We start from the raw sequence: 9861 nt of genomic DNA on the forward strand, positions 1-9861 counted from the left end.
TTAAAAAATATTCGCCGAATTCTTTTTTTAAGCATAAAAATACTTTCCGTAGTCGAGAATCGAACTCGCAATCTCCGCAGTGGGAAGCAGCGTTGTTGACGACCGAGCTAATGTTTGACGCAAATGTTCGACGGTGGATGAGTTGAGATCCTTTCTCGGTGTTTGACATTCAATAATTTATATTGTTAAGGGTTTAAAATAAGGAAAAGAAAACTGTATTTTTTAATAGCGAGTCCCTGGAAAAACTCACTATTTATAATATCGCTGAAATAAAAATGAATCAGGAAACTGCAGTCAGTCGACTCGTGTCCTCCAAATCCTCTACCGACGTAAATAACATTTCCTCTGGATTAACCAGCCTCCTCTCTACATGATCCTCTATGAATGAACATGTCATTCTGGTTTCTGCGTGGTGGAAACGTGACAATGTGAATGTTCTCTAAATGTTAATGAGGAACTCATATTTGAACATCTTTCACTTTAAAAAGGGGCGGAGACCGCAGAGAACTCTAAGTTTCCTGAAGAAAACCTGCTACCGACCAGGTTTCGTTCACAGACTCAGTTACCATAGTGATTGATTCTGAGTTCAGCTTAACCTGCTTCTTGGAACGGGCTTGGTTTCGCCCACTTTCCCGGGTTTGAGTTATCTCTCTTTCTAGAACCGAAAACTCAGAGTTTTGCCGAATTTGGAGTTCACGAACTCAGAGTTCCAACAAAACCTGCTTCTTGAAACGGGCCCCAGGTGCTTACAAGCTACTGAATTTAGGTCAAATTAAATTATATAAAGTTTTTTTTTTTTTTTTTTTACACCAAAAAAACAATCTTCATATTTCTTCAAATTTACACAGACCAAGAATAAAAACAGACCACACGGATTTAGAAAATTGCCTGCGAAAAGTCACTTAAAGTATTATTAATAAAAGCACACTCAGAAGATCGTCTTGTTCAAAGCTGCAGCTATGTTTGTTTACAACGGAACTAGCTACTTCTTTTTCTACGGTCGTTTCCCGTATTTGAGATACTTCTGCGCATGTCAAAATGATTCATTCCGATCTAACATGAAGCGTATCTAAACAATCGGATAAAATTTTTCAGGGTCTTTGTGCACAGTTCAAGTCTAATCTGATTATTCATCCAATCAAATACATTTTGCATAAATAACTGCAGCTAATGTGGCTCTAAAAAAGTAAAAGTTTATTACCTCAACACTTGAGCCTGCTCTCAAGAGGTTTAGATTACTCATTAAGCTTTGCAATAAAACTAAACATTGTCATTTTTTCCCCTTAAAACAGATCAGAGATATTTGTGTCGGATAAATTTGAAAACAATACTAAAACTACTCAACTCTATTGGCAAAACTGCTCAATTCTTCTCACTTTCAGCATTGAAATGTAAAGCAAAAATAAACGTAATCTTTGAATATCCTAAACAGAGTATTGTTCAGGACAACGTGTATATTTATCTATTACACTTTATGTCGTCTTAAAAAAGAAATTCAGAGTTCATCTCTCTGTCACACGTTTCTTAAAATTATAAAAATTTGGTCCTATGTACCGCGTGCCTAACGCCGGTTTGTCACGTGACAGGTCACAATACCTCCAGATCAGATGATCTCCACAATCATTCAGTCCATCAGGAGTAATTCAGTTTAAACATGTATTTTAAAGACTTCCAAACTACCCCAGCAATCAGATGAAAGTACCAGAGTGATGTCACAGACCCACCCCCCCGAATCCGAAGAGAAACCATAGACTGTGTATAAGAATAACAGTCATTATTTTTACATTCAATGAGAGAAACTCACAAGCATAACCACTCCCCACGTGCTCAAAACGATCCCGCACGCGGCCAGTTTGGGTCCGCAGAACAGCACACGCATCTTAGAGCGGATGTTAGTTCAGCTGGAACACCGAGATGTGAGCTTCCAGAGACTTTCACAGGTGTAGTCAGGTGAGCGCACGCGCCCCGAGGTCTCCAATGATTAACCTGGAACGGATCAGGTGGTTTGGAGTTGTCTGAACACAGCACTATGAGCGTCTACGGGGAAACATCAGACTTTCAGCTGCAGCTTCTCTTTTTCCGATGTCATCACATTATGAGGAAGAACAGAAATAAACGGAACCCAAAGTGTCCTCATCCAATCACGTGACCTGACTGCTGTAGGACAGATACGCATCTGGCTCTGAAGCTCCTCCTTCAATCACTTTATTGTGGCTCTCTAGCTTTGATAGAAAAGACAAATGATTTCAATAAATTATTGGTTTTGTAGTTTTGGCTGATTTCTTTTAATTAATTAAATGTTGTCATGTATTATTTGAATTTAAACATGTCAGATAACTGAGAAAAAGAATCCTACCAGTGGCTTATTATTAGAATAGGATTTAAAGCACATATAAATAAAAGAAAATGGAATTTTTACACTGAAGTTATCACGTTCATTTTCAATAGTAAAACAGAAAAAGGATGCACCAAAGTCATAATCATGGAAAATATCACATTCGATTTTCTTGCATTTTTAATTCCAGTACATTTGTTGCAGCAGGAGGATCTTAACATCGATGTATTTATTGCTAAATGTTAAAGATGAATGGTTTAATGGAGACAAAAGCGTGAAGTGTATTTTCTAAAAGGTGACTTTGAGGTTCTTGCTAGGGTTTAGTAAGAAACTGGACCAAACGGCTGTTAGCATTATAGGCTGCAGAACCTTGAACTGAGACTCAATCCAAATTCTTCCCTTCCCCCTTCCCCTTCATATAGCCCTCCAAACAGAGAGTTATGAAAAAAAGAGTGTCTCCTATTTCGGACGTCACTTTCGTTTGATGATGTCACTAATAATCGCCGGTCTGCTAGCGTTAGCGCGGAGCTTCCAGCACTTGAATATACATAACAACAGTGGTTTTATTACTTTAAAAAGCTCATGCTAAAACAAAAAGTAATTACTTACATTTAAATGTAAACATCTGTGGTTCAGAGCGCACCAAAGGGAAGAAAAGTGCTTCTCAGCGCCAACGCAGTTTAGCCTTGCAGCAGAGGACATTGTACCCCTCCGTTTGGAGGTCGGATTTAAAAAAATACATTTCCCAGACATGACTAACATTTAAAATGCCCCTAGATTTATGACAAAAAGAATGTGACAGACTGCTGTTACTCTTCACTTGGGTAACAGAAATGCATTTTTAGCACTATCATTTTAGCAATGACTCGATTTGATATTTGTGGTTGATGGTTCAATTCACTTTTGATTTTGGCTCATTTTGAATGACCTACTTCCCTGACCTAGAGTGGATCCAGAACATCTATATTCCAAACTTCCAGCAGTGCGACTCAGAGATAAATACCTGACACTGAACACTGCAGGGGAAGTTTACCAGGCAGATTCCTTGTTTTTCTTCAAGATAATAAATTACATAGGTGTACAAACAAACAAGTAAACAAGAATGATTGTCAAATCCATTCACATTTTAGTTTGATAAAGTTCAGCCAACTGTTGTTTTTCCACATCAGAATAATCATTGCTAGAACATTCTACCAGACTGTGGGGTCACATGACACCTTTGCTAAATTCAATACGTTTCCACACACTGGACCGTAATGATGACTGATCCGTGTTTTTTTTTTTACTTTTAAAAAGTTTAATCTGAAAATTGAATAAGAAACTTTCCATGATAAGGGGCTGCAGTCATGACCTGTTCTGACTTCTTCAAACCAACAGATGTCACTGTTGAGCTCAAAAACATTAGATGAAGCACCTCAAAGGCTGTCAGTAAAGTGACTTGCTGAGCTTCATTTGTGAGGCTACAGATGAAAAACCCTCCTGACCGGCTGTAGACGGGCAGTAAAACCATAAAACTTATCAGCAGAGGCGAGACGAGTCAGCCTGACCAGACATGAAGTTAGTGCTCTCCTAAAACCTTCACTGACAAAACAAACTCAGCAGAGAATAACGCAGGTTGTTGGTCTAGCAAATGTTATGGATGTTTTATTTTTGTTTGTTTAGTCTTAAAGCTGTTTTACAGTTTTTCAGCTTCAACCTCTTTTATTTCCAGTCGGCAGAGAAATGTGACGCTTGGTTCTTCCGGTGCTGATCTTACGGTAGTGTTGACCGGAGGCAAAGGCGATCCGGAGGGAAGTGTTGCGGTGAGACTGCCGGACAGGAGCAGCACGCATCACGCTGGCAGTCCAGAAAAGTCGTACCAGTAATGATGTGCTGCTTCAGCCCCACATCCTGAAGCAGTTCAAAGTGAACTAAAGGAAAAAAAAATATAAAACAGAACTGCACAAAAGCAAATACCTTCAGGTAGAACATTATTTCTATCTTTAAAATGCCCCCATTACATTTTTTTATTTAAAAAACATTCCCAGTAGTGTTTTAATTATGACTATGAAGTTTTTAACCAAAATCCCACAACCTAAATGTCCTTAAAGACATTTTTCATTTTGATCTGAAACCTCTGTTTCCCAAATCCCCTCTGAGGAGGCGTGGCTTTTGGAGCCAAGGATTTAAACAATCTGTCTGTGACGGTTTGACTGACAGAGATTTAAAAGGAGAAATACTTGGAAATGCAATGATTTCGGATTACATTTGTTCACACATACATGTTAAAAACTTCAAAAACATGATTTTCAACGTCTAAATCAATCCTGTTGATGAAGACAGAGTCTATGCAGTTTGACAACCGTCTTTTCTGTATTTACAGTTTTATTCCACAACACGTTTATTTCAGAGCTTTCCTGTCAATCCCGACCTACATGAAGCCATTTAAGTTTGTCCAACCTGTGGATTAGTTTGTCGTGATTTCTACTCTTGACCAAATCAGGTCACGAGCAGCAGAATTCCTGACCTTCATGGACATCGGTGTTCAGCTGCTGAAAGACTCTGCCAGGTTCTCGTTGTTGCAAAGGTTGATGTGCTGAAAGCTCCAGAGCTCACAGAGGCAGCACATTATGGTTTGTAATGATCACACCTACAAAACATGATGTGCTGCTAGAGCGCCCCTGGACATGCAGGGCAACATCATCATCATCATCTGCTGCTTTCAAGAAAAATGGGTCAACAAACCCAGAAGAAACGTTAACTTGATTGTGATGATGTACGTGTGCATTGAAGAACAGCTGTCCCTCGCTATAACAAGATTGTGGTTTTCGCCAAATTCTTTTTTGTGGAATTTTGATGTTTTTACAGCACAGTAGTTCTGCAAGTCCTACGTCTTGATTAGCTGTTGACCTTGTCAATTAATCTCCTCCTTCCTGACACAACCCCGTATTAAAGGGCACAGGGAAGCCCACAGTTGGGCAGCAGCGTGACGGATCTCGCCTATGAACTTCTCGCCACCAGTCGTCCACCCAGCCAACTGAGCCACATAACATTTAAAAGTTTAAAACATGAAAGTAACCCATTTCAAATGAGCTAGTCTTTTAACTATGATCAGAGAAGAACCTATGTTATATTGAATTAGAAAAAAGGTTTGACATTTTTTCACTTTTGTTATCCTCAGATTATCTCTTTAAACTCTAGTTAGAAATATCAGGATCTTCAAAAACGCATTTAAATAAAATGACAAAAAAGAAATTAAATGTATGAAGTGTGACAGACAACAAAGAGGTTTCTTTAGATTGGGTTTTTATTGATCTTCTGGGGTGAGTTTTTCCCCACTTTTCTGCTTTTTAACATCATTCTGCAAAATTAAGTCATCAAAACACAGAAAATGACCCCCTTGTTTCTCCCTCCTGCATTTAACACTTTTCAGTAGATAAAAAACAACTTTCTAATAACAATAAAAATAAATGTATTTGATGTAAAAGCAGAATAAATGAAAACGTTCACATTCTTCACTGCAGAGGACAGCTGTCAAACAAACATTAATATTTAAAAAAACTGCACTCGTGATGAAACGGTTTGATTGCACCCTCAAAAGAAAAGATTTTTACCTGCAGATCCTTGAAGAGTCGGGATTTGTTCCGCTGATCCAGATTCTGCTTTTCTTCTACGCAGAGGTTGGAGTGAGGTGAAGATGGATCTACATGGTTCAACTGAAGACTTCCCTCTTCCAGCAACAACTAAGACATCTGATGGGAAATGGAGAACAACAGCGTCCTGACAGCATCAACATCCACACTTTTTCCTCTGGAAACAAGAGTCAATTAGCCCACATTTCCTCTGGAGGGCACTAAATTTATTAAAATATCAAATTAATGGAATGAACTTCTTAAAAGGGAAGAATATATTTGCGTTATTGTGTTACTCTGTCCTGGTATTACTAATATACATCTTTTTCTTAGCAAGAAAGTACTGATTCTGCAAGTTGTTTCTCTTGAAAAGAAGAGTTTGGTCTGCAATGTTAATCATAGAAACTAGAGCTGTCAGGCGATTAAATTTTTTAATCGCGATTAATCGCATTGCCCTGAGTTAACTCGCGATTAATCGCAAATTAATATGTGGCCTTTTTTTAAGGAAAAAAATGTGGAATTTAACAGTTTAACAATTTAACAGTTCTACATTAATTATGAAAACAAGAATGACAAAATTAATAGTTTTAGTCAGTAATACTTTATTTTGTAACATTGTATTGAGATAAACTTCCTTAACAATAAAAGGCTGTAACATAAAATGCCTAACAAAAGCCCAAGTGAAGGGCATTTTAAATTCAAAACTTCAATCAACGTTCAGTAAAATAAAATAAAAAACATCAAAAATAACATTTCCATAACACTTTCATGTTCATTTTTTGTCAGGACCAAATCTTTTCCTCCTCTGCTGAACTACAGTAATAAATGAAATAGAGATTTATCATTTCCAATTAACTTTTGTTTTTTAAAACATTAAAGACTGAGAAAAGCGGGATACTCTGTGGATAGTTTGACAGTCTGTTACTGCCGCCGCGTTCTCTGGCTGCAGCTCGATGCAGCGACGTGTCCAGCGGAGTTCACGTGATGAATATGCCGGCAGACAGACCGCTATGCTGGGGCTGGATCACCTCCAGAACATTTAAAACGTCCCTCGGTGCGCTTGCTGTTCGGAACGTCGGGGGTCTGCAGATCTCGGGACCAGACGTGGTACTGGACACGAACCGCAGCTGGGTTAGAGTGCAGTAGCTCTCCAGGTCCTAGCGTCAGCCGGTTTTAGCTCGCAGCTGGGTGGTTGGAGACCCGCCCGTGAGCTAGTGAGAGCAGCCGGTGAGTTAAAGGAGGGACGCGCGGTATGGAAAGGCACGTATGAGAAAAATCTGCGATTAATGCGTCAAAAAAATTGTCGGCGTCAAGCACATGTCAGATTAATGCGATTTTAACGCGACAAATCTGACAGCCCTAATAGAAACACTTCAGCTGCGAGAGACAGAATGAAAAATAATCCAGAAAATCCCATCATTGAATTTTTGTAATAATGTGATTTGATAATAGTGCAGAAAATATGGATTTATGTCCTACACAGACCAGTTCCTTCTTTAAGAAGCTCTTCTATCCTCTACTGGTTACCTGTATTAATGTCACCTGTTTGAAATCTGCATAAAATACACCTGTCTATACCCTTAAACAGTTAGATTGCAACCTCTCCATCATGACCAAGATCAAAGAGCTGTCAAAGGACACCAGAGACAAGATTGCAGACCTAAACAAGACTGGGATGAACCGATTTATAGGTAAACCGATTAGACAGAAGAGATCAACTGCTAGATTGAATACAAGATCTCCAATACCCTCCCTACACGTGGGGGTCCAGGCAAGATCTCACCTCATTTCACAAGCTCCTCTTATGTTCTTGATTTAAGACGTAAGCACCTCTATTTGTATTTTATAGATTTCTTTTATTTTTATTTTTATTATTTTTTTTTTGGGGGGGGGGGCTTCTTGGAGCCAGCAGTTTGGAACCTGAGGGGGCAGCGATTGCTCAGTCCAGTTCTCATGTACAGTCAATAATCGATTTCCGGCGGTCCTTTTTTTTCTGTCTTTGTACAAAAAAAGTTTACATTAGTTTGTAACTACAGAAAAGAATGAATGGAAAAAATAAAAGATGAGAGGATGGCAAAGGGGGTCGTGCTTGGTAGGCTGGGGTCTCCTTGAGAGGGGGGGCTGTCCCCGGTGGGAGTGTCCGACTCCTCACTGAGCGGAGCTGTCAAAGCGTGCGCGCGCTGTTAACCTGAGCTTTCTGATTCAAAACGAACCACAGTGAGGGTTTGGCTCAGCAGTCCCGCTTTAGAGTCCACAGCCGCTAAAGCCGGAGGTCACACGTTTCCACGAAGGCAGATCACAAACCCAACTCCTCCACAAAGACTGCACAAACACTGTACGTTTTAACACGAAACGACACACACGTCATTAAAAAATGACAGTATTACTTACCTCCCGTTTACGAGAGTCCATATTAACAGCAGTGTTTAAACTGAGATGGAAAAAAAGAGCATAACTGCGCTGTTTTTTGAGCCTCGTTCTCTGTCGGCGGACGGGTTTGAATGTGGCGCCAACCGCCGCCTCCTGAGCTCCGCGCGCAGCCGTCACGCGCACACACAAAAAAAATTGAAAAAAATCTAAACGTCCACGTAGCGATTTTCCGTCTTAAGCAAAATGTTCTCCAGAACAATAGGAACCCATACATGTATTTAGTTTGGATCAGAACAGCTCCTGTGATTTTTATTAATTTTTTGCAAAAAAAGAAAATTCGATTCGAGGCTGATCTCGGGCGCGGTGCATGACGGGAGTTGAGGCGAGGCGGTTGAGTTTTGAATTATTTGAGGAAAAGGGAGGGGGTGGGGGCTCTCTGTGGGAAAAAAAAAATATGAATCCACAACTGAACCCTTCATTTTAGAAACGTAGTCACAATTCTTACACTTTTTATTCAAAACATTCATACTATGAAACTGAACAAATTTAAGAAAAAGTTCCTGTAAAAGAAATTGGCCAAATCATCTGATGGAAAAAAAAACAATAAAAGAGAACTTGTATCATCATATAGTTTTTTGCAGCATAAGGCTGGGTGTCAAATTATAACGTAAATCGTGATTAATTAATTATAGAGAAAATATTTAGATTTTTTTTATCGTGTCATTCTCATTTTTAATGTTTACTTATTGTCGTTCTATAAAACAAAACTCAACTGTTTACTTGCATAGTTTTAAACATTCCCTCCCTGCTCCCTAAAAATACATATTTAAAATTAGTGCTCTGGATTTTGAAAGCAATTTAAATACAATGTCACTACTTTGACATGAACTGACACCACCAATTTTACAGAGTAAAGACCTAATAAATGCAAGCATTTTACAGATACAATTACGAATCCAAGGTGTTCTGATTACGAAAATGTGGATGGTGTATAAAAAAAAATAATAATAATAATTTTTTCCTTTAAAAATATTCAAACACGATACGTTGTCTATCTTCGCCAGTCAAGTGAAGTTGTTGCGGTTTGTCGCAGATTTCTGGGAAACTTAATTTTGGATTTGATTGGAATTATGGAATGGGGTTTTGTAGCTCTGGACAACAAGTGTTCTAGTGAGACTTTCACCGCAATTATTAGGTTAGATTTAAAATAAATTAATTAGATTAATCAGTGACAGATCAAGATTAATTGCACCAAAAAATTTCATCGCATGACAGCACTTAAAACCCTTAATTTTTTCCCAACAAAACAACAGTGCGCCTATAATATTATGGAGAAGTTTATGGATTAATTTTGGTTGCACTTACTGATTTGTAAGGGATTTTGATCAGTTGGCTTATATGAAGCCTGGTGTAATGTAATAAAAACAAATGAAATATCTGAATTTTAGTACAATACATTTTTTACACTTTCAAAAAAAAGCATATGCTGTTTGGTGCAGTGAAATTCATGTGTTGTTCCTCTTTCCCACCCCACTTTGGGGGAGG

The 9861-nt window shown here is 38.6% G+C and overlaps 1 protein-coding gene across 1 annotated transcript in view; it reads right to left on the reverse strand.

Moving 5' to 3' along the window:
- LOC112155630 (ribonuclease kappa-A) overlaps positions 1-8696 on the reverse strand; it is a 12841-nt gene extending 4145 nt beyond the window's left edge. Inside the window, exons 1-3 of the mRNA XM_024287359.2 lie at positions 8338-8696; positions 5929-6066; positions 1805-1986 (exon numbers count right to left, since the gene is read on the reverse strand). Coding sequence (XP_024143127.1) covers positions 1805-1879 — 75 coding nt within the window. The 5' untranslated portion in view covers positions 1880-1986; positions 5929-6066; positions 8338-8696. The remainder of the gene's footprint in view (positions 1-1804; positions 1987-5928; positions 6067-8337) is intronic.
- Positions 8697-9861: the final 1165 nt, after the last annotated feature.

Source organism: Oryzias melastigma, linkage group LG18, assembly GCF_002922805.2.
Source record: "Oryzias melastigma strain HK-1 linkage group LG18, ASM292280v2, whole genome shotgun sequence".
NCBI classification, from domain to species: domain Eukaryota; kingdom Metazoa; phylum Chordata; class Actinopteri; order Beloniformes; family Adrianichthyidae; genus Oryzias; species Oryzias melastigma.